We start from the raw sequence: 22404 nt of genomic DNA, 5'->3' as shown, positions 1-22404 counted from the left end.
AACGAGTTACCCATGGCCACATGAAGCTGTTGTCTCTATTCTTGTCAGGCGCTCAAGAGTTACATATCTTTCCTACGCACTTCCTTCGATAGCGAGCCTTACGGCATCCTTAATTTCCAAGACGGCCTCATTCATTTACCGACGCATCAAAGCCGCATGACGACATGAGAAGTTGAGAATTCGCGCTAACTCTCGGACTTCGTTCTTCGTGCTTCTTCGGCCGGGTCGTCGCATATGTTGCTTGGGACCACTCCACATGGGGTCAGGTGTGACGTGGTGCAGAATATCAAGCACTTCATGAAATATGGCTAGCAGAACAATATGACTACACACATCTAAAAAGACCAAGGTACAACTCTAATTCTATATCCTCGCAATCCATTCTATAACTGTAACTTTTCAGACTCGCCTAGGGCACAATCACAGCGCGGAATCGCGCGGAGGCCCGACGATTGAACGCCTCCGGGGCCTTGTCGAGCGGGAACGTTTCGATCATGGTCTTGACACCCTGCGCCTTCGCGAACGCGATAGTGTCCTCACTGTCCTGCGCCGAACCAACCGGCCATCCACGAATGCTCAGCCTCTTCGCGACGAGCGGAACTGCCACGCAGAAGTCAGCCCGCGGATCCACAGCGGTGTTGCAAAGATACTCACCGACGGGGACCTCGAAGGTCTCGGTTGTGAGCGCGAGGACGAGCAGCTCGCCGCCGTAAGTGAGGCCACCGAGGAGCTCCGTCATCGCCTGCATGTTGGGCGCGGTGGCCATGATGCACTTGGCGCCGCCGAGCTTCTGGAGAGCCTCGGCCTGCTCTGCGCCCGTGCCGGCGATAAAGTCGTGCGCCCCCAGCTTGAGCGCGAGCTCCTTCTTGTCCGTGGTCGTCGAGAGCGCGATGGTACGGAAGCCCATTTGGCGCGCGAACTGGATGCCAAGGTGACCCAGGCCTCTGCGTGACAAATGAACACGAAGCGCGATGGTGCGCGGGAGTAGGGACGTACCCGATACCCTGGATGGCGACGATATCTGGTGGTGTGCAGCCCATGTTTCGGAGCGAGTCTGGGTGGCGTGCAGATCAATATTGAAAGGAGGGAAACGATGATGCAGTCACGCACTGAAGGTGGTAACGCCAGCGCACAGCAGAGGAGCAGCTTCCGCGGGGTTGATGTCCTTCGGGATAGCAGCCAGCGCCTCCGACCTCAAATGTGCGTACTCTGCATATCCACCATCCCTGCCGACACCTACGCCCTCACTCGTCAGACTCCGATACGCAATCACGATCCTTTGTTAACTCACCGTTAGGCACCGCAGATGTATGACAGCCGCAAAAGTCGCCTCTGCGGCAGTGAGCACACGATTGGCATTGGCCACTGTGCCAGCCTGCACCGACACGGTCTCCAACCTTCCAGTGTGTCTCCCCTGGTGGGATTGCAACGACGTCGCCGACGATCTCGTGTCCTGGGATGCGAGGGTATACAGTAGAAGCGAACCAGCCCTGCTTGGTGATCTCGTCGCTGTCGCCAGCGAATTATTTCAACGTGCCTGGACGATCGTTGCGGAACGACGTACCTCGCGCACACGCCACACGCTAGCACCTTCACGACGACCTCGCCCGGTGCGGGGTCTTTCCAGTCGACCTGCACTTCGTGGAGGTCGCCACCACGCTCGAGGAAGGCAAAGGCCTTGTAAGTTTTCGGAGGCGTGAAGGACATGACGGTGGTTCAAAAAGGGTGGTGTGAAGGATGCGGTTGTCTCTGCGCGGTGCTGCTGCCTTTATACTCCAACCACGGCTATAGGGTGACGTTCTAGGCAGACGCGGGTCGTGAGTCGTGCCATTCGATACGGTCGGTTTCTCGGCTCTACACCTTGGGAACCGCAACGCGTAGCAGTTCTAGCGAGCAAAAGAAAGGTGCAAAAGCATTAGTCAGGACGTAAGGAAGGACGTGTTTGCATTGGGTGCACTGTTATTCCCGAAGGAGCGTCATCCCTGTTACTGTTGTCCACGCCCGGTCACTTGTGGACCCGACACCGAGAGAACACTTTTTTCACTTCGGTCGAACAGCGAAATACGGATTATGAGATATAGAAGGCCGAGGCGGTCAAAGAGAACGTTCTGTGTCCTCGTCACAGCCACGTCTTGTACGTATACGGAATGATTCTGGCGAGTCCACGAAGTTGTTGTGCAAGCCTTGCGGCCGAAATCTACGAACCGCGTGCGCGGTGTAATCGGTGTCGATCACTGGCTGATGAAGAGATCAAATCTTGTTTTTTCGCGGATGCAGAGGCGGGCCATTGTTTTCCAGCCCCGATTAGTAGCGCCACGACGACGGACGAGCTGAAGGCAAAGCTCCATGCCATCGTTGTCGTTGCTAATCGAACAGATAGACGTTTCTAGAGTGCTACGGTCTAGTCTACGCAACGACAAATTCCCCTTTCTCTTGTCTGTTCCTGCGCAAGTCCTACAAGACAGCATTGAGGATTGTAAAAATGAGCAGAGATTTCACGCGGATGTTGAGATCGGCTCAAAACTCATTTAGATATTCAAATTCAAGCTGAGCAACACCGGCCCTCCAATCAATACATGGTCAATGCGATGCGGTGACTCAAAACTCGGGACCGGTGAGCATTTTTGCCAACCAAGCCGGATGCAGGGCAGGTCCGCGCTGCTCTCCGTCGGCTTCCGTCTGTTCCTGGCTCACTAGCTCGGCGCTCGCTGCTAACGACAAGGGCATCGACACTTATTCATCTTGGACACGTCATTGGCATCCTCAGTGCATTCTTCATGACCAAGTTGTCTGTCGCAGCTGTCATCGCTCACAGTCGTCCTCGTGGCTGAATCGTCAGTGTCCTTGCAGTACTGCCCGCGGATTGACTGTTTTGAACCAACAAGATCAGCTCAACCTCATGGCTCCATGATGTTCTCTTCCAGGCTGATCAAGCGAATCTCATGAACCTCATCATACCCTTTCTTCTGGTGGATCCAGACAGTCAGGTGTGATACATTGCTACCATGCGTGTCCTAGTTGTAGCTAAAAATTTCGGCTCTATCCCGCAAGTGGAGCTCACCTGCCTTTCATCCTAGAGCGATACTTTCTTGGTTCGATAAGAACATGATTGGCTCGAGTCAAGCCTATTTGACAGACAATATAGACTCCACATGATCGATCACATTGATTATTAGCATACTAACCGGTTGCGGTATGGCTTCATTTTTCGGTGTTCTTTCACTAGATGCTGGGCATTGCATTGTGGTGCAGGTCATATTGCGAGAGCTTGCTTGAAGGATGCTGCGACCCTTGAAGCTGAGCGCTGAAGCTTTGAAAATTAATGGTGCGATCAAGTTTCATTGGTATGTTATCGAGCAGCATTTGACGTTGCGTGGCATATGTGGATGGCTCTTTGCGTGTTTTAGACGTCCGTTTGTGTGGTCTACTCAGTAGTCATGCTACTGCTGGTTGTGTGGTATCTATTCTAGTCTGACAGTGTGACCACAGCGGCGGCCGGCCTCTGCACCCCTCAATACAAAATCAGCAACAGATGAGCTTAATAAAGCGTTGCCCGCGCTCCGACGTCGGCAGCTGCATGCGGAGCGCCAATCTTTCCGTATCCCGAGGCAAACGGCTTCGGGCACGCGGTTCGCATGGCGCTCTCGTCTCTTCTTTAGCATGATTGTGACCGTCAGCGATGCGCTATATGAGCCCGTTCCTGATCGCAATGCTCCCGACGGTCATTACGCGTTCAAGTAAGTCGACAAGTTATGCCATCACTCGGTCCTCAGTCAGCTTGTACGAGTTCGACGCCCGTGCTACCAAGTTCGTCTCCGGCGTCTCACTGAGTTGCACCGCTTTGTTGGACAGTTGCGCTCGATGCTGTCACCCGCTTTTTCTTCGCTAAGGTGATTTCGGATCTAGGTCCGAATGTCCAATGTGGTTCGAAAGGAGACCAGAACCAGAGACGCGCTTATCGGTGAGACGCGAAGGTTGAGCTTAATGGACGCAAATGACGAAAGCAATATGATGGACGAAATCCGTTCATAGCCGCGTTCGCTGGTTCATGATCAGTATTCAAGTCCTACTTTGGTTCCTGGGAAGTAGACGATGTAAGTAACTCCGTTGCTTATATTATACGCGCTGAAACACAGCTTTCTTAGCGCCAGTGAGTCTGCGATGCGCTCAAAGCTATCGTATTCAATCAAGACCCGCGTAGAAACGAACACTCTAGTCCTATTTTGGGTTCCTGGGAAGACCAAGTGATAATAGACGATGTAAGTAACTCCGTTGCTTATACCGTACACGCTGAAACACAACTTTCTTAGCGCCAGTAAGTCTGCGATGCTCTCAAAGCTATCGTATTCAATCAAGACCCGCGTAGAAATGAACACTCTAACTACATATGTACGTCAAAGCCGTGTACCTTCCGGATGGCGGACACAGCGGTGAGTTTATTTGACGCGCCTTTCTATGATGGATGTCTCACCAACAGACATCCACTTTCATGTCGGGTACTAGCTCACGATGCACATGGCTTAGTTGGCGATGCTAATTGACAGTAGGGCGCTGCAAATCCAAGCGCCCTTTTCCTCACCCTTGTGAAGAACTAATACGCAGCGCAGCACTCTATATAATGCCCCTGCTGGCTGAGATAGAAGGACGTTGCCCCTTTCCCCTTGTATGGTCGTCCAGGAGTTCTCAGTCTGAGCTTCCGAGTTGCATCCGCTTTGTGCACAAAAGACTGTCACAGAAAGTGTAGTCACTCATCGCTACTTGCCTAGCTGGGATGTATCGACGCACTACAGCCTTATATTTGGTCATCCAGGCCGTTCTCACCAGCGCGGTGCTCGATCCAAGACAGGATCCTAGCGTGTTGTTAGTTTGCACGCAGATTGCAAGCTCCATCTCATCCGCATCATCTGTGTCCTACCCATGTACGCATATCCATCCTTTCTTTGTAATCAAAGCAACTGACGCGCCCTTGTGGCTGCTTCAGTGGAGGCACAATACATGTCAGATGTGTACCATTATGCTACATCTAGCTCCCAAGCATCTATATGCTCTGTGGAGCCAGGCACGGCCGACGACCTTGGTACGATTGTACGTATGATCAATTTTCCGTGGATCTATAAGTTTGTCAAGCCATGATGAACCTCCCCTTCGGTATGCAGCTCCAGATTCTGGGTAACACAAGAACTCCGTTTGCCGTGAGTCTAGTTTTCTACTATGATTTGGTCCCTGCATGACACCATTGAAGGTTAAAGGAGGTGGACACATTATGAACCCCAACTATTCCTCCACAACCGGCGTCCAGATCGCGATGTCGCGGTTTGATGAAATCGACTATGAAGCCTCCACTTCGACTGTCGCTGTCGGAGCAGGTAACATATGGGACAATGTATATGAGGCGTTGATGCCCTACAACGTCAACGTCGTCGGTGGGAGAGTCTCCGGCATTGGCGTGGCGGGGTTCATCCTCGGTGGGGGTGAGTAGTTGCCAATGTGTCAAGGAGCGGTGCCTAATACATGCACAGGGTACTCATGGTTGACGAACCAGTATGGGCTCACGCTTGACAATGTGCTCGCCTATGAGCTGGTGTTGCCTAATGGCACCATAACCACCGTTTCAGTGTCATCCAATCCGGACTTATTCTTCGGTTTGAGGGTGAGAGGATGTTCATTCTTGTTTCGTCTTATTCTCATGCTGACAACACCATAGGGCGGGTATAACAACTTCGTATGCATGTGCTAATTCCCGACGTGAACTTTCTGCTTAAGGCTAGTTTGTAGGGCATCGTTACGACATTCACCTTGGCCACATACCCTCAAGGCCTGGTGTGGGTATGTGCACCACCATGATAACCAGCACATTCATTTATCCGAGTTCAGGGTGGTCAAATCGCGTACACGGGGGACAACGTGGATGCACTCAATATTGCCACTGCGAACTTCGCCAACAACGTCACCGATCCCAAGGCTGCGATCATCACAACTCTCGACTATACTTTAGGCTCGGTCAGTCCATCCTGCGTCTCTGGGTTGTACGTTATTATTGACAAGCACATGTCAGATTATCGCCTCCGTATTGATGTTCTACGATGCTCCAACACAGCCAGTTGGAATATTCGACGAATTCCTGGCGATTCCGGCGTTATGTACAAACGTCGCCAGCCGTCCATTCTTGGATCTGGTGCAGGTTGAACCCACGAATGAAACCGCCAATTTCCGGTAAGAGGCGCCGCTTTATCATGGATTAGCGTTTTTGACAAGCGCTGGAACCCGCTGTAGTGGGTACTATAACACTGTTCCTCTTGTGGAAATCACGGATGGTATCATGAACGCTGTACTCGATCAGGCCGAGGCAAGTACATTTAAAGTACGAGGCATGCTTAGGTGCTAACGCACGTGCATAGCACTGGGGATCCGCACTATCTGGAGACTGCTCTGCATCGATAATCAGCTACGACGTCGAACCATTCCTCCCAAGCATTCTTACGCACGGTAGCGCATCGGCGTACCCATACGCTCGCACCCAACCCTTCCTGCCACTCAACATTTACTTCTCATGGATAAGTTCCTCGGAAGATCCGACGATGCATGATGCCATCGTTCAAAGCGCAACCAATCTGACCAACGTGGCAACGGCGGAGGGCCAATCTTTGACGTCCGCGCCTCATTATCCGAACTACGCCATTTATTCGACAAGCCTGGAGGAGATCTACGGAACCGCCCTCCCGGAGATGTATGCGTTGAAAGCAACATACGATCCCGATAATGTTATGAGCCTCTCAGGCGGCTGGATGGTTTGAAGACGAACAGCTCCTCTCTGGACAAGTTCTCTCGCTTCACAGTAATACTATGGGTGTCCGGATGCGAATGTTGTTGTAATACGCTCGAATAAATCAAGGGAGTTATTAGGTCCTCATTAGTTTGCCGAATAATAAAAATGGCAGCCGCTATACGCGTAACCGCGACGCGAAGCGGGCTCATAGGCACCGCAATCGTACGATGCATCGCGAGCAATGTAACTGAATGGGCCAATCGGGTCTCTAAGTATATGAGTTAATATTCTGTGGATCATCATCGGGACCCGGGTTAGGGCGCTCGAAGTGCCAGAGAGGGCTTCTGTAGCTCAACAAATTCTCGACATGGCAATCTAAATGTCCAACGATCCATTTTCGTAGGTCACCGGCGATGACTTGAGCATACCTGGATAGGCACCAGACGGAACGCGATCATGACGTCCATCTCAACTTACTTCGTGGCCAGCGCCGCACACCGTGCGCAGCGGACTTTCCCTACCGTGGCCTCGCCTGTGGGGTATGGCCTATAAATTGCGTGTAATCACTCGAGTGGAGCCCATCGTTGCTCTACGGTTGTCCGCCCCATTGCACCCTATCCCGAACACTTGGAGCAGACTGCAGCAGCTCGGTGTCCTGCGTTGCTTATCTTGCGATAATCTACTCCGTCAAGGCTCTGCACAATGGGTAAACGTTCCTCTTTCCTCGCGTTTCTTGCGGGCTCGCTCCCGACCTTGACTGTCGTCGCCTCCATGGACACGCTGAATGGCTTCAACCATCAGACATCTCTAGCATTAGGGAACGACTCCACACCTTGTCAGCAGATCGCGGGAGCGGTCTCTTCTGCATCCGAAGTCTACTACTCACGTACGTTAGTTTGCCATGCTGGTTTGCGGTTGACCCGTTGACAACGATGATGCAGCGGAGGCGGTGTATGTCGCGGATATCCACCATTATGCGGTGACCAGCATGGATACTGCGCTCTGTTCAGTTGATCCCGGTAGCGCGGAAGATATCGCTATTATCGTGAGTGACATCAAGCCCCCGAACTTTCTCCTCTGATTAATCCGCTTTAAGCTTCAAATCCTGGGAAGCACGCGCACGCCATTCGCGGTGAGTTCTACTGCTTGTTCAGTGCCATGGAATGTCGTGATGCTGAGATATTTCTGTTCAGGTCAAGGGCGGTGGTCACATGATGAACCCAGGGTCGTCGTCCACAATTGGAGTGCAGATCGCCATGTCTCGCTTCAAACAAGTGCAATACAATCCGGAAGCCCGAACTGTATCCGTTGGCGGAGGGCTTCGGTGGGACGATGTATACGAAGCGCTTGAGCCCCTTGAAGTAAACGTCGTGGGTGGTCGTGCAACTGGTGTCGGCGTTGCAGGCTTTACCTTAGGCGGAGGTGACTTCCATTATACTATGGTGATCCATGGGGTTGGAGTAACTGATGAGTCAAATGTACAGGCTACTCATGGCTGACGAATGAGCACGGTCTGACGTTCGACAATGTCATCGCCTACGAGATGGTGCTGCCGAATGGTACGATCACAACTGTCACCGAAGCATCTGACCCAGATCTGTTCTTCGGAATGAAGGTGAGACGTGCGTTGCTTGATGTGGTCATTACTTACAATGACCCTTATCAGGGAGGCTATAACAACTTCGTATGACAATTTAACATCTGCCGTCATGCCTCATGCTAAGATAAGCTCTAGGGCATCGTGACTTCATTCGTTATGAAGACGTACCCGCAAGGTCCTGTCTGGGTGAGATAACGCGTCTTGGAAGCTTACTTAGATATCAGCTGACCATTGCGTAGGGAGGCCATGTGGTGGTCATGGACACGGACAACAACTTGGATGCAGTTAATGCGGCCACGGCGAACTTCGCAGCAAAAGTTACCGATCCTAAAGCCTCAGCTATCATGGCCTACAGCCATTTGGGAGGACACGTACGTGTTCTTTACCTTATCCGATTCGAAGATTGACATTGCGCCATTTCAGACTCTAGTCGCGATGTTGCTGTTCTACAACGGTCCTACGCCTCCTGATGGTATTTTCGACGAGTATCTTGCGATTCCATTTGTGCAGAAGGATGTGTCAACGCGTTCATTCCTGTCACTGATTCAAACAACTGCCACCGAGAAAACCGCAGGCTTTCGGTGAGTTCTGTCTACCTTTATCGCCTCACGAACTCGAAGCATGACGATGATGTAGCGGATACTACGCCACAGTGTCACTGCAGGCGATAACGACCCCTGTTTTGGAAACGGTTACTAGTGAGCTGCTGGTGTGTTTTCTCGCCTGTCTGAGCATGCACGCAATTGACCGCAACGCATTCTTGCAGAGTTGGACAGAGACTTTGGCGAACAGCAGCATGTTCGCGCTGAGCTACGATGTGGAGCCCTTCTTGCCGACTATCCTGACGCACGGCAGCCCGTCCGCTTATCCTCCGCACCGCGAGCGCGCCTACCTCCCGCTTAACCTATGGTTCGGATGGAGTGATGCGGCAGACGATCAAGTGATGTACGACGCCATGGTTGAAAGCGCTCAGAAAATCACGGATGCTGCCGTTGCGGATGGCCAGACTGACGTTCCGCTTGCGCCTCGGTATCCGAATTATGCGCTCTTTGGCACGGACCCGGCACTGATGTATGGCAAGTCTATGGAGAAGCTGGTGAGACTGAAGTATCAGTACGACCCACAGGATGTCATGGGGCTTGCAGGCGGCTGGAAGTTCTAGAGTATATAGTTGTACGTTTTTGAGATGTCAAGTAAACCTCGCGCGGAATTCGTATGGTTAGATGGCCAGATTACCAAGATTTACATGCATCATTTTGGGTTGTAATGTTTGACAGTAGGAGCAGCTACAGGAGCGGTTCGATTACTATTTCTAATCCTTGATCCGGAGATGTTGACTGCGTTGAGAGCAACAGTCGCCTGCAGATGGTGATATCAGGTCATATGGCGGACAGCCCAGATACCGTTGAAGCAAGCTCGGCTATTCAATGTATGCAACATTCAGCAAGCATATTTCCGAGCAAGCAAGAAAGCTAGTAGTTGACCGAGAGCGGAGAATGTTGAAACCTTCGTCTAACCCTCCAATGCCAAACAAATCTAAACAACGCGTCCGCGTAATTTAGTCGCGTCTCTCGGTGGTACGCGACTTGTGTCGCCGCCATCACTAAGTAGCTCTACAGGTCCTCACCGTCGCTCACATCCAGGCATGTCTTCCAAACAGGCGCCAGGACCTGCCCATGGCGATGCGAAATCGCAGAGCAAGATGAAACAGAAAAGCTTGATGTCGTTCTTCGCTAAGCCATCCGCGACGACTAGCGCTGCTGCACCGAGCGCGAGCGTGCCCTTTATGAAACCCAGACTATCCACAAACAATGCTCGAGGGCCACCGAGGCCTTTAAATGAGGCGTTCCCAAGCAGTCCCGCGTTGGACGCGTGTACACCCCGCAAGAGCGATTCTCAATCCTCCCGCGTTACCAGTTCTATGTTCACGAGAAGTTCCGAGGGCGATCTCAGCGGGAAAGAGACTCCGCCTACGAGCGATCCTGTCGATATTGACATGTTGTCCGACGATGGAAGCGAACTTGGCAAGAGGCATGGGAGGAAACCAGTAAGCACCTACAAGTTATGCATACAGCCGACTGAGATACTACGTGCATACTGCTCGAACAGATCATGTCACGTCTGAAAAGAAAGATGATGGTTGAGGATTCTGATGAAGAGGCTGAAGAGATCGCTATGTCCATTCATAAGAAAACCAAACGTGCCTTTCCAAGGACGGCCAGAAAAGGAGCTGCCCAGAAACATCGTGCTTCTGTCGTATTATCTGTTGATGATGAAGAAAACATACCCAGAGTGAGCGCCTTCACTGAGCAATTGGCACAATACAAGAAGGCTCCTGCAGCGAAGAGACGTCAGTTCGCTTTGTCTCGCATTGAGGGGTCTTCTCCGATTACACTGATGCGCATATATCCAGAACGAATGATGGATGATGATGATGAATTCATAGCTCCGGACGATTTTGATGACGATGAAGATGAGAATGTCAACCACCGGGCTGCCTCGCGTGCTCCTTCGTCTGCTTCTGGCCCATCCTCGTCACGAGCATCATCGAGGTTATCTTACTACGCGCACTCCTCTGCCACCTCCGATGCGGAGTCAGACGCCCCCCTGCGTGCCAAGGCACCGAAGAGACAGGTCGAAGCTTCGGCTCTCAAGAAAGAAGCGAGCTCCAGTGTTTTCTTGACCGCCGCCGAGCAGCGCGCCGAGCAGCAAAAAGCGGGCAAGAAGAGCACCGACGATTCCTTTTCGTTCCTGCGAGACGTCAGAGACAAAGACGGCGTGCGTCCCGGAAAGCCAGGTTATGACCCACGCACGTTGTACATACCCCCCAAAGCGTGGAAAGGCTTCACGCCATTCGAGAAGCAGGTCGATATATGCGCGTCTTCATGTAGGATTCTGGTCGCTAACGCACTTGTATACAGTTCTGGGAGATCAAACAGAACCATTTCGACACCGTGCTGTTCTTCCAGAAAGGCAAGTTTCTAGAGCTGTACGAGGAGGATGCTAGGATTGGCCATCGCGAGTTTGATTTGAAGCTTACCCAGCGAGTGAAGATGAGCATGGTCAGCAGTTTCTCCCTATTCGTCTCTACAGATGTACTAAGATATTCTCTTTCAGGTCGGTGTTCCGGAAATGTCTTTCAATTTCTGGGCGGCAAAGTTCCTTGCCAAGGGTATGAAGGATCCTAGTACCTTGCTTGACCTCTACTGAATCTTCCATCTGTTGCAGGCTACAAGGTCGGCCGTGTGGACCAAGCGGAGACCGCACTAGGGGCTGAGATGCGCCTCGCTGCGGACAAGAAGAGTGGTAAAGGAAAGTCTGCGGTGGAAGACAAGGGGAAGGACAAGATCGTCCGTCGCGAGCTCAATAAAGTGTACACCAATGGAACCCTCGTCGACCCAGAACTGCTCACGGACGAGCAGGCCGGCCACTGCGTCTCGATTCGGGAGGAAGAGTCCGATAATGAGAAGGACGGGAAGCAGACGTTTGGTATATGCGTCTTGGACAGCGCGACGAGCGAGTTCAATTTGAGTGCCTTCGAGGATGATGTGTGCAGGACGAAACTGGAGACATTGATACGCCAGCTGCGGCCAAAGGAAATCATCTTCACGAAGGTACTCCGTTCGGGTTGCGACCTTTGTGACCTGATCTGACGCCTTTTCGTAGGGCAATCTATCTGTGTCGACGACGAGGCTGCTTAAGGCCATTCTTCCCGGAAGCTGTCTGTGGACGAGCCTGCGTGAGAGCGAAGGCCTGACCTACGAGATGACGCTGAAGGAACTCAAGAAGCTCTACCCTGCATCTGATGAGGATGACAATATGGAGGACGCAGGCCATGGGCTGAGCACTGCCGTTCCGGAGGCTATCCGTGAGATGGTGAGCTACAGAGGAGCAATTGAGGCACTGGGCTCTATGATTTGGTACGTGACCTGTCCGTACGTTGAGGTACCAACATATCAACGGTATATGCGTAGGTACTTGAATACTCTGAATATTGACAAGGACATATTGAGCATGAAGAACTTCAACGTGTATGATCCGATGAAGCGTGGCCAGGGCCTCGTTCTCGACGGGCAGACATTAGCGCATATTGAAGTAAGTATATTCGAGAATATTCAAACAGATGTGAATTGACGAATTATTGTCAGGTTCTGCTCAATAACGAAGGCACGGAAGAGGGCTCGCTGCTGAAGCTGCTGTCTCGATGCATCACACCATCTGGTGAGCCATGGATCATAGCTTCACATCCAACTAGCTACAGCTCGCACTGGAATGTTGTAGGCAAGCGACTATTTCGCATATGGCTCTGTATGCCTCTGCGAGAGGTGTCCGACATCAATGCACGGTGTGTCTTCAGGTCTGCGTCAGCACCAGTGGAGCATTCTGACTTGTCTATTGAGGCTCGATGCTGTGCAAGACCTCATGGACCATCCAACGTTCGAGCATGAGTTTACCAAGGTCGCCAAAGGTCTTCCGGACCTCGAGCGGATTGTGTCCCGCATTCATGCGAAGAACTGCAAAGTGAAGGACTTCCTCAAGGTGTTGACGGTATGCCATCGTAGTTGATCCAAGCTTTGCTGCCTAACGTAACGTCTGGCTCGTCCAACGCCATAGGCCTTCAAGAGACTGAGCACAGGACTTTCCGAACTCTCAAGTACCTCAGAGTCCTTCGAGTCAAAAACTGTGCTCGGGTTGCTGCGGTCTGCCCCCAATCTGCTGCCGAACCTGAAGCATATCAGGTCTATGTTCAAGGAGCCTGATTCAGAGAGTAAGTGGGCATATTACACTTGTGAGAATAGTAGACACTCATCGCAATTCATTATGTAATCCAGGTGTGAACGAGCTGATGCCTGAGGATGGCAAGGACGCGGTATATGACGAGATTATGGAAGAGATACGTAGCCTTGAAGAAGACCTGGAAAAGGAGCTTAAGAAGCTTGAGAAGAAGCTCGGGTACGGCTAATTCACAACTGGTCATTTACAATGGCTCATTTCGCGCATGAAGGTGCGACCTCAGTTACTGGCACAGCGCTCAAGGCACCAAGGTCGAAACCCTTTTCGCACCATCTATGCAGCAGCTGTCTGAATCTCTCTGCCACTCTAGGAGATTTATCTGGTGCAAACTAAGCCGAGTTTCAAGAACATTCCCAAAGATTGGACCAAGAGTGGGAGCACCAAGGTATGAGAAAGACATATCACCCCCATATCATCACTACATGAGATTTTAAACTCCACAGGCTGTTGTCCGATGGCTCGTGCCGTCCTTAGCCCCTACCATCCGTAAATTGAAAGAAGCCCGTGAGAATCGGAACACAGCCATCAAAGAGTTCAAGGGCAGGCTATACGCCGAGTTCGACACTGATCGGAGCGTATGGCTACGCGCGATCCGCGTGCTCGCAGAGCTCGACTGTCTCTTCAGTCTGGCGAAGTCATCAAGTGCGCTTGGTGAGCCGTCGTGCAGACCGGAGCTCGTGGAGGGCGACGCGGCGTTTGTCGAGTTCGAGGAGCTGAGGCACCCGTCACTTTGTGTGAGTACGGGGTTGAAGGGCGACTTCATACCGAATGATGTCAAGCTTGGGGGAGATGTGGGGAGGATCGCGTTGCTCACAGGTACGTGGCAGGGTCATTGCAGGAATGTTGATATGCTGACGTCTTTATGTGGTTAGGGCCGAATATGGGGTATGTTTCTCGGTACATGTCATCCATATGTTGTTGACGGTCGTGTCATCGATGACTTCAGTGGCAAGTCGACGGTGAGCAATGTGTTTTCGACGACTGAAGACTCTGCTAATGTCTGTTCAAGGCGATGCGTATGACTGCTACGGGCGTGGTATGATTACCTTGGTGATAAGGCAGAGTCGCATATTGATGAACTGCTGCAGATTATGGCTCAACTTGGAATGCTGGTGCCCGCTCGAAAGGCTAAGTGAGACGCCTTGAAGGTCATATTGGGACCTCGTAGCTGACGGAACCTTTTAGATTATGCCCTGTTGACTCCATCCTGACGCGTATGGGTGCATACGATAACATGTTCTCAAATGCTAGTACCTTCAAAGTGGAACTGGATGAATGGTGACGGTTTCAACACTTGCCCTTCTTGCTGGGGTGTGCTCACAAAGTATGTAGTTGCAAGATTCTTCGTGATGGGACTCCCAAGTCCCTTGTCATTTTGGATGGTGAGCCTATGTTCTGTCGCAAGTTAGACTCACGGCTGATGATCGTGCAGAACTGGGAAGAGGCACTTCGACATATGTAAGTTGACTCTCTTCAACCATTGAAGTCTTGCTGACGGGACATGCATAGGATGGGATGGCGATTGCAGGAGTAAGCGTAACGACGCCGGCCTCGCTTGGAAGTAGCTGAACTCGTTGATAGGCTGTTCTCCACCAACTCGCGACGCACACTCTCGCCCTTTCCTTCTTCGCGACTCACTACGGATCGTTGACTGACGACTTTGCATATCACCCGAACATCCGCAACATGCACATGGAGACGATGGTGGACGATGAAAAGCGAGAGGTATGTTGCACCTGCGGCTTACTCATGTCCATAATGAAACATGTGTGTTATGCAGCTCATCTTCCTCTACAAACTGGTCGAGGGTGTAGCATCTTCCTCGTTTGGTACCCATGTCGCGAGCTTGGCTGGAGTGCCCACTGACGTCGTTGAGCGCGCCGACGTTATTTCGACGGATTTTGCCGCGAAGTTCAAGGAAAAGATCGAGGGTAAGAAGAGCCGGGCATCCGGAAGGTTACCACTCGTCGCACAAGCAGACTTCGCATATCTGTATGGGCTGGCCACTGGCAAGTACGAGATGCCGGAGAACAGGATGCGGCAGAAGGATGTGCTCAAGATCTTGAAGGGGGCCGTGCAAAACTACCTTGGAACGGATGGCTCCACGTAGAGGATCGATGGCCTGTCGCGTCAAAAACGTAGTTGTCATAGTGCACTGCATGCTGTTCTTTTTCACACTGCTCTCATCGTTGTTGTGCTAATGCTTTCGGTCAAGTTGCACATAGAATATTTGTCTAACAACAGTTCATCGTCAATTCATACCACTTCCCATACTTTCCCGCTTCCCAGCAGACCGGAGCCAGACAAAATCTTGCATATGTTCGAAACGAATGCGCAACGAAACGAAACTGAAGGGGTGTCTGCAACGGCGGCAACATATCCGGAAATTATCATCATGGAAAGGCAGGAACATAATTGTTAACATTCATGCATACAAAGACCCAGGACGCTGTGCTTCAGCACGCAAGAACACCATAGGTTCACTTGCAAGCGAATAGGATCAAAAACTGCTTCATCACGATGCGAGGGAAGAAGTTACACGAATTTGATGAATGCGGATAAACGCCGGTAGTGCCAGTACGACTGGGGACATCGTATGTACGTCGTTTTCAAATAGGCGACTGTGTGCAAGACAGTCTGGTCGGGCGCGTGATCTGCCACGACGGTCTCGTCCTCGTTCGTGTGCGAGCGATGTGAGAGAAGCCGGAGGCGGCGGTGCAGGCTGCGATGGTGCGTCTTTTATGAGGCAAATGAAAGAATCGACGGCAAGAATGCGTCTATGTACATGGAGAACAAGTTTAACGGTGAGCTGCCCGTAGATGAGAACAGCGACACGACGCTAGGCTGCACAAAGGCAGAGAACATGGCAGTTCTGGGGAGGATGCGACTCTGGGCGGCAAAGGTAGTACCATCTCCAGCGTCAAGACTCAAGCTCAAGACTCAGTACTCAATGCTCAGCTTTTCAACAGTCAAGTGATATATCAAGATCAATAATGCTGCATTATAGCAGGAACTGTAGATCAAGAAAGAGCAATAATGGGAGCATCCATGCATGGGCATGAACGCCAGGGCGACCTCCAGAAGTTACGAGACATCAGAACACACGAATCGAAAACTTCCCAAGTAAATAATATTCGCTTTCTCCCTGTCTGGCGACCGGAATCCATCCTTCATAAAAAGGCATAACGTTGCTCTATGCGCGTGGCAACAGCCCAGATCCAAACGCATGCGCCATTGGTACACATCGAGGCAAACGGTCTCCATTTCCATCGTCCCCGCGACCGAACCGCGAATGCTGTCGCACATAGCAAAACTCCTACATACAACGACGTCAGCGCTTCTCTCAATGAAAAGGAAAAAAAATAGTAGGAGAACACTCACATCGACACCGCACGCCGGGTTACACTCCAGCCATGCAGGCCAGTCCAGCCAATCAATCAGCGCATCGACCTGGTCCCTCCACTTTTCCAACAAGCCCTCGACAACTTCCACATTCTGCTCCTCCACATCGAACGCCTCCCGCCACGCCATAGTCAGCACCCTGCAAACCTCGTGAAGCACTTCATCCACCGCATTCCGCAACAGCCGCTCCTGCTTCGTGAAACGCGCCGTCGGGAGACGCTCCGTGAAGCTCGCTCGGCAGCCACGCGCGATCTCGCCGAACCAGCCCGGCGAGCCCACCTCGGCCCGCGGCATATACGGGAGGAGGGACGTGATCAGCTGCTGGCGCACCTCCGCTGCGTGTGCGGTTGCGTTGGCCACCTCTTGGTGTAGCAGATAGCGTAAGTACGGCAGGCGATCAGAGAACCTGTCCTGCACGACCTGTGCGAGACCGCGCCAGTCCACCCCGCTGCCCGCATTGGGCGAGCGTGAAAACACGTCCGCGATGTCTGCCCGAGCAGCCGCGATGTCAGCCTCAGAAATGTTCAGCAGTCGGTACTGCTCGCGTGGGAGTGAGCGCCGGGAATCGATGAGGGACGTGAACGTTGGGTCGAAGAACGAGATCATCCCCGAGGGATCCACGTGCACGCGCAGGTCACCCGGGAAGGCATTGTGCCAGGCAGCAGCGCGCATACCTTCGTCGCGCATCGTTAAAGGCATGGTGCCTTTCCAGCCCTGGGGAGGTGTGGTCGGACTACGACCAGGTCGTTGAGGACCCCCTGGCTCTCCTGGCCTACCTGGAGGGGCGTCCGGGCCATCCGGTGGAGAACCTGGTCCTCCTGGCCTATCCGATCCTCCTGGGGGTCCTCCAGGTCCGCCTCGAGGAGGCCTCTCCGGTGGATCAGCCGGTCGTTCATCTCCCCCGCTTCCCGGCCTATCTCCGCGTCCACCTCCAGGTCCACCGCCAGGTCCGCCGCCAATTCCTCCGCGGTTGATGATATTTATGGCCGAGACAAGTTCCAAGCCTCGGGAGAAGTTGCAATACATAATCTCACTACAGTGGGGTCGGTTTCCTTTCAGACAGCAGCAATCGTCACATTCGCACTCACAAGTTAATTTCCATCCTGACAAACCCATCTATTCCATATTCCTCACCCCACTTGCAGGCTTCTACTATGAGTTCACGCTCGCCGAACATACCGGTCGAGTTGTACTTGTGTTCGATCTCGCCCCAGACGAGCAGATGCTGTGTGTCGATGACGCCAGCCATCTTGTTGCCGCTGCATCCGTCAAAGTAGACCAACTTGAGCTCGCGCGCGGCGCTGAACGTGAAGAGAGTGCCGTTGTTCCCTCGCGCAAAACCTTGGGAGTGCTCCGAGTCGAGGGCGATCCAGTCCATCTCAGGGAAAGCGTCGGTGCTCCTGCCGTGAGAGAAGACTGTTCCGGGTGGAATACTGGCGCGAACGATCGAGTGTCCTGAGCAGTCGGTGAGGTGAGTCTTTACGCGCAATGTAGGCGAAAGCGACTAAGGTTACCATTGGGATAGCGTGAATTAGCCCCCATCTGCATGAGAGATGCGAGGGATTGGAAAATGAGGTTCCCTGTCGCATCCTTACTGACTGGCTCATCCCATGGGAGAGTGAAGGATGGTTCGACCTGACCATTGAACTCAGAGTTGGTCCTCAGCGGAACCTGTTCAGCAAGGTATGCTCCTTGCGTCGCGCAAGCCGCCAGAAGAGAGACACCGCAAGCAGTCAACCATCCCATGGTGGGCGGGAGGAGGTAAGATACAGTGCTGTGGGAGGGACATGTTGCTGGTGTGTATCCGCAGCAAGCGCGGACTGCGCGTCCAGGTACCGCAGTCACGTCTGGGTCACATCGTTCCACATCGCACTCATTTATGAGGTCTTGGCCATTGGACGTTGAGGAGAATGGCCAGCAGGCGGAGATATTCGAGGTTGCGGGAGTATGGACTGCGAGTCCCTATGAAACTGAAGCAATCAATTATTGAGTCAAGCTCGACGTCAGTCTCGGGCGCTGCTGAATTTATGATCCGACCGGCAACATCCGTCGGCGAATGAGAACGCCTTTTTGTCAACGTCCTGCCTGTATGGTAGGAGAGCGCACCAGCGTTGACTATGCAATCGCGATGGAACCTTGTTTAAATGGCTCGAGGCGGATCAACGAAGGCGACGTGAGACAGGAGTTGATCTCTTCGACTATTTTTGACCTAGTCTCATCTACTCAAGACTGTTAAAATCCCGGCTAAGCAATGCAGCATAGCAACACGAGTTCAGGCTTAAGTCGGGAGTCTGGTCAGCGAATAATATTGTAATACGCTAGCAGTGGTGAGACTACACACATTGAGCGTGCCAGTGAGAATTTACACATTCGCGTTGGATTCAGTTGATATGCTTCACATGAGGCACAAGCAAGCCTAAGGAAACAAAAGCCTTCATGTCTGCGTGTTGACTGTTGAATGCATGAATATTATTGGTGCGTACGGCGTCTTCACCGAGGCGCGGCTTCTTCCGCGCCACAGACGCGTCAAGCGCCCAACGTGTGCTGCCAAAGGCGCCCGTCTCTGCTGCCGCCCTCAGCGTCGCATGATCATCGCTTAACGCCTCCTCATCCTCGATGAAACACCTGTCACAGAAGAATGCTTGTCTGACAGCCTTGCGAGGCGAGCATCATATGATGTGCACTCGCAGTAAAGGCGCTCGATGTGTATGGTAGTAGGCTTGTGATTCTCCGGCTCGAGATTTATCAGCTCGACCGCGAGCTGCCTTCCCCCCCATCTGTGCTTTTTACGCAACTACCATCAAACCTACACTGGTGCAGAGAAGATAATGCCACTTGTTACGCCGTTGACGAAGTTGTTGGGTATCCGGGTGTAAGTGGATCACACGGATGTTGCTGCCACGTCTGACTTTTGAGTCTCGCGCTGCTCAGGCCTGTCGTGCAGGGTGGCATGCAGTGGTAAGCTCGTTCACTCTCGCAAATGATCTCATGACCTAATTGCTTGTACAGGGTCGGCCTGCCCAAACTCGTAGCAGCGGTCTCAAATGCCGGCGGCCTCGGTATGTCACCTCACCACCTACGCACGATATCATACTCATTTCCGCCTCTAGGCATACTCACCGCCCTCACTCAACCTGACCCGCACGCCCTTCGCGCTGCGATCCGCGAAACACGCACGCTGACACCACACAACTTTGGCGTGAACATCACCCTCCTGCCCTCGATTAACCCGCCGGATTACGAGGGCTATGCGCGCGCCGCACTGGAAGAGGGCGTCCGCATTTTCGAGACTGCGGGGAACAACCGTGCGTATTTGTGTTTGCATTTGTGTGCGGCTGGAGGCGTGGACTGACTGGGTGCGGGTGGTCCAGCTGCGCCGCTCGTGAAGCTGTTCAAGTCGCAGGGGTGCATCGTGATACACAAATGTACGAACATACGACATGCGAAGGTTTGTTGACTTTTGAGGTGCGATGGACGTACTGATATGCGCGAGCTAGGCCGGGGAGCGCATGGGCGTGGACGTCTTGAGCATCGATGGCTTCGAGTGTAGGTATCTTGTGATCCGTTGTGTTGGAATCCGCTGATCGCTGTCATGCCCGCAGGTGCTGGCCACCCTGGCGAGGATGACATCGGCGGGCTCGTTCTCGTACGTAGTCGCATTTATTACCTCAGGAAGTACATATAATCCGCGCCCGTACTAGCTCGCTCGCGCTGCACAAGAGCTCAAGATTCCATACATCGCATCAGGAGGCATCGCCGACGGGCGTGGCCTGGCTGCTGCCTTGGCTCTAGGCGCTGCGGTGTGTCATCCTTTCATTATGTTGGTGTAAGCAGCTTTATTGACGTCCTATCATTCAGGGAGTGAACATGGGTATGGTGTTACACTCAGGTTTATCCAAACGATGGTATCGCTGATGCTTGAGAAACGTAGGCACGCGGTTCGTATGCACCGTTGAAAGGTCAGTCTGCTTGCTCTGTATATGCATCGAGAGCCTCACAGACACGGTGTCCAGCCCGGTCCACCAGAACATCAAGGACAAGATCGTCGCATCCACCGAGCGGGACACGATCCACATCTTCCGCACGCTGCACAACACGGCACGGGTGTTCCGGAATAAGGTCTCTGAAGAGGTCGTCGCGCTCGAGCGGCGGCCGGGCGGAGCAAAGTTTGAGGAGCTGCGTGAGCTCGTGTCTGGCCAGCGCGGGCGGAAGGTGTACGAGCTCGGCGACCCGGATTATGGTATCTGGAGTGCGGGCGTGACGGTCGGGTTGATCAAGGACTGCCCGACGTGTGCGGAGTTGTTGAGTAGGATGGAGAGCGATGCAGAGAGGATCATTGAGGGGATGGCGCGCATGCGGGTGCGGGAGGAGGACGTCAAGGCAAAGCTGTGAGAGGTCGGGTGTCAGGCACACGGTTCGGTCAGTCTGTAATGTGCTAATGGGTCTCGGACTTTTGTACATTCTACCATACTATCGGGCGGCATACGTATTGGAATTAGGTGTGACTGGCTTGCTGGAGGTCGCGATCAATGTCAAGATCCCATAGCATACTGCTCCATACACATGATCGGAGACCGTCAGCGCTAATAATTTACCTTCAATTTTCAGCCGTGTTGATTTTAACCGTAAATTACACGGCACTAGCTAATTAGCATTAGCTATTTCCCCGCACCCTACTCTGTTTCTGCCGACTCGTTCTCCAGCTGTGGACTCACATCCAACAATACAGCATCAACATTGGGCAAGCGGGAATATAGCGGGCATATGGTGCGTCCAAAGTTCTGCAGGAATGACGCACAGGGAGCGTCAAGACTCGCCGTCGTGGCAGAACCATTTAGACTTAAATCACCGCGCCCCCAGCGTGGCTTGTTTCATACCCCTCACAGGCCACACGGTCCGCACGTTCTCTCCTCTTCTCTCGTCTCGATGCGTGGCTGGAAGCGTTCTCTCCTATACTAATACCATTGTGCTCGGTTACTCGTCGGTAATGCCTACTTTGACCCCCACGCCGGGATCTTATCTCGTCCTTCGCCTCGACCCCGTCGCCACCGCCAGGGGCATCGACGATCCTATCCTGCAGAGCGCTGCAAAACGGCTCGCTCCGAAGACGTATGTGGGGTACATTGACCGCGTGAGTGCTCCACTCATTTCACTTGTTATTGTTAGCCGATTGAGGCGAGATCGTCTCTGAATCCCCGATAGGTCGACGAAATCCCATGGCCAGATAAACCGACCCATAGATGCCACATCCGCTTCGTCGGCCAGGGCCTCCCCACCCCCCCGCGCGCACGATTCACGCACTCGGCCATGTCGGTGCCGATTCTGCCAGAGACCGCGCACCCGCTCGAACGCGCGCCTCTGTGCCCCTCTCGCCCGTTCCCGTTCGCGCGCTGCTACCAGTACAACTACATCGACCGCGTCGTGCGCATCCCGACACAGGAGTTCCGCGAGGAGCTTGCCGTCATGCTCTCGCTTGAGGAGGTGCGGAGGCACGACAAGTATGAGCTCGAGGACTATCGCAAGTGGAGGACGCTCTGGGAGGCGGGATACGGCACGCCATCGGACGAGACGTCCTCGTGGGAGGATTTGGGAAGCCCACTGGCGAACTCTATGGGTTCATTTCATGACTCGGCGGTAGATCACACGTCGATCGTTGAGCCTGATCCTTGGCCGGACGAGCTGCGGTTGGCGAACAACGGGTCGACGTACAGCCTCGAGTACCAGTCGACGTGGGTGTCCGCCGTGCCCATCAGTCTCGCGGAACTCGAGGATGATGTGCTCCCGTTCGAGTCGCCGTACAATGTGCTCTCCCCGTACGGGTTTCACTTCCCGACGCACACGT

General features: G+C 53.0%; 8 protein-coding genes across 8 annotated transcripts; 6 read left to right on the top strand and 2 right to left on the bottom strand.

Moving 5' to 3' along the window:
• Positions 1 to 409: 409 nt before the first annotated feature.
• On the bottom strand, positions 410 to 1707 carry LAESUDRAFT_763912 (GroES-like protein; the record flags this gene model as incomplete). Its single annotated transcript, XM_040913352.1, has 6 exons — positions 410 to 600; positions 655 to 944; positions 997 to 1054; positions 1111 to 1236; positions 1292 to 1509; positions 1565 to 1707. 6 exons carry the CDS (start codon positions 1705 to 1707, stop codon positions 410 to 412), a joined length of 1026 nt encoding a protein of 341 aa, XP_040758949.1.
• A 2152-nt stretch (positions 1708 to 3859) lies between these two features.
• LAESUDRAFT_489336 (uncharacterized protein) lies at positions 3860 to 4679 on the top strand. Its single transcript, XM_040902661.1, has 6 exons — positions 3860 to 3961; positions 4033 to 4098; positions 4202 to 4259; positions 4311 to 4315; positions 4367 to 4430; positions 4525 to 4679. The coding sequence occupies exons 2-6, from the start codon at positions 4049 to 4051 to the stop codon at positions 4585 to 4587; spliced, it is 240 nt and encodes a 79-aa protein (XP_040758948.1). The 5' UTR covers positions 3860 to 3961; positions 4033 to 4048; the 3' UTR covers positions 4588 to 4679.
• A 92-nt stretch (positions 4680 to 4771) lies between these two features.
• On the top strand, positions 4772 to 6794 carry LAESUDRAFT_664363 (FAD dependent oxidoreductase; the record flags this gene model as incomplete). Its single annotated transcript, XM_040905116.1, has 11 exons — positions 4772 to 4919; positions 5060 to 5085; positions 5157 to 5192; positions 5243 to 5471; positions 5520 to 5650; positions 5705 to 5722; positions 5776 to 5826; positions 5875 to 6000; positions 6056 to 6213; positions 6274 to 6361; positions 6399 to 6794. The coding sequence occupies 11 exons, from the start codon at positions 4772 to 4774 to the stop codon at positions 6792 to 6794; spliced, it is 1407 nt and encodes a 468-aa protein (XP_040758947.1).
• Positions 6795 to 7057: 263 nt separating this feature from the next.
• On the top strand, positions 7058 to 9690 carry LAESUDRAFT_752763 (FAD-binding domain-containing protein). The gene is made up of 11 exons (XM_040911744.1): positions 7058 to 7652; positions 7708 to 7811; positions 7863 to 7898; positions 7960 to 8188; positions 8251 to 8381; positions 8433 to 8450; positions 8502 to 8552; positions 8606 to 8737; positions 8790 to 8947; positions 9003 to 9075; positions 9133 to 9690. Exons 1-11 carry the CDS (start codon positions 7469 to 7471, stop codon positions 9526 to 9528), a joined length of 1512 nt encoding a protein of 503 aa, XP_040758946.1. The 5' UTR covers positions 7058 to 7468; the 3' UTR covers positions 9529 to 9690.
• Positions 9691 to 10068: 378 nt separating this feature from the next.
• Positions 10069 to 15270, top strand: LAESUDRAFT_664417 (DNA mismatch repair protein Msh6; the record flags this gene model as incomplete). Its single annotated transcript, XM_040905123.1, has 25 exons — positions 10069 to 10413; positions 10476 to 10716; positions 10780 to 11231; positions 11288 to 11428; positions 11484 to 11538; positions 11595 to 11980; positions 12033 to 12286; positions 12341 to 12461; positions 12515 to 12587; positions 12648 to 12711; positions 12767 to 12914; positions 12981 to 13134; positions 13199 to 13319; positions 13372 to 13411; positions 13471 to 13545; positions 13604 to 13980; positions 14107 to 14119; positions 14170 to 14196; positions 14249 to 14292; positions 14346 to 14438; positions 14493 to 14542; positions 14593 to 14618; positions 14670 to 14690; positions 14742 to 14885; positions 14941 to 15270. 25 exons carry the CDS (start codon positions 10069 to 10071, stop codon positions 15268 to 15270), a joined length of 3795 nt encoding a protein of 1264 aa, XP_040758945.1.
• A 975-nt stretch (positions 15271 to 16245) lies between these two features.
• On the bottom strand, positions 16246 to 18463 carry LAESUDRAFT_489044 (uncharacterized protein). Its single transcript, XM_040902660.1, has 4 exons — positions 18077 to 18463; positions 17651 to 18017; positions 16542 to 17595; positions 16246 to 16476 (listed from the first exon to the last, which is right to left on the bottom strand). The coding sequence occupies exons 1-4, from the start codon at positions 18306 to 18308 to the stop codon at positions 16354 to 16356; spliced, it is 1776 nt and encodes a 591-aa protein (XP_040758944.1). The 5' UTR covers positions 18309 to 18463; the 3' UTR covers positions 16246 to 16353.
• Positions 18464 to 19153: 690 nt separating this feature from the next.
• LAESUDRAFT_816007 (inosine monophosphate dehydrogenase) lies at positions 19154 to 21146 on the top strand. The gene is made up of 11 exons (XM_040914738.1): positions 19154 to 19434; positions 19494 to 19520; positions 19572 to 19621; positions 19673 to 19867; positions 19934 to 20010; positions 20060 to 20108; positions 20165 to 20208; positions 20264 to 20362; positions 20421 to 20433; positions 20494 to 20521; positions 20576 to 21146. The coding sequence occupies exons 1-11, from the start codon at positions 19391 to 19393 to the stop codon at positions 20952 to 20954; spliced, it is 1005 nt and encodes a 334-aa protein (XP_040758943.1). The 5' UTR covers positions 19154 to 19390; the 3' UTR covers positions 20955 to 21146.
• Positions 21147 to 21549: 403 nt separating this feature from the next.
• Positions 21550 to 22079, top strand: LAESUDRAFT_664378 (uncharacterized protein; the record flags this gene model as incomplete). The annotated part of the gene is made up of 2 exons (XM_040905118.1): positions 21550 to 21693; positions 21765 to 22079. Coding segments are annotated over 2 exons (459 nt in total), but the record flags the coding sequence as incomplete, so codon positions are not given.
• Between the last annotated feature and the right edge of the window lie 325 nt (positions 22080 to 22404).

The sequence above is a fragment of the Laetiporus sulphureus genome (assembly GCF_001632365.1).
Source record: "Laetiporus sulphureus 93-53 unplaced genomic scaffold LAESUscaffold_64, whole genome shotgun sequence".
Lineage (NCBI taxonomy): Eukaryota > Fungi > Basidiomycota > Agaricomycetes > Polyporales > Laetiporaceae > Laetiporus > Laetiporus sulphureus.
This window is presented reverse-complemented; position numbering and strand designations above follow the sequence as displayed.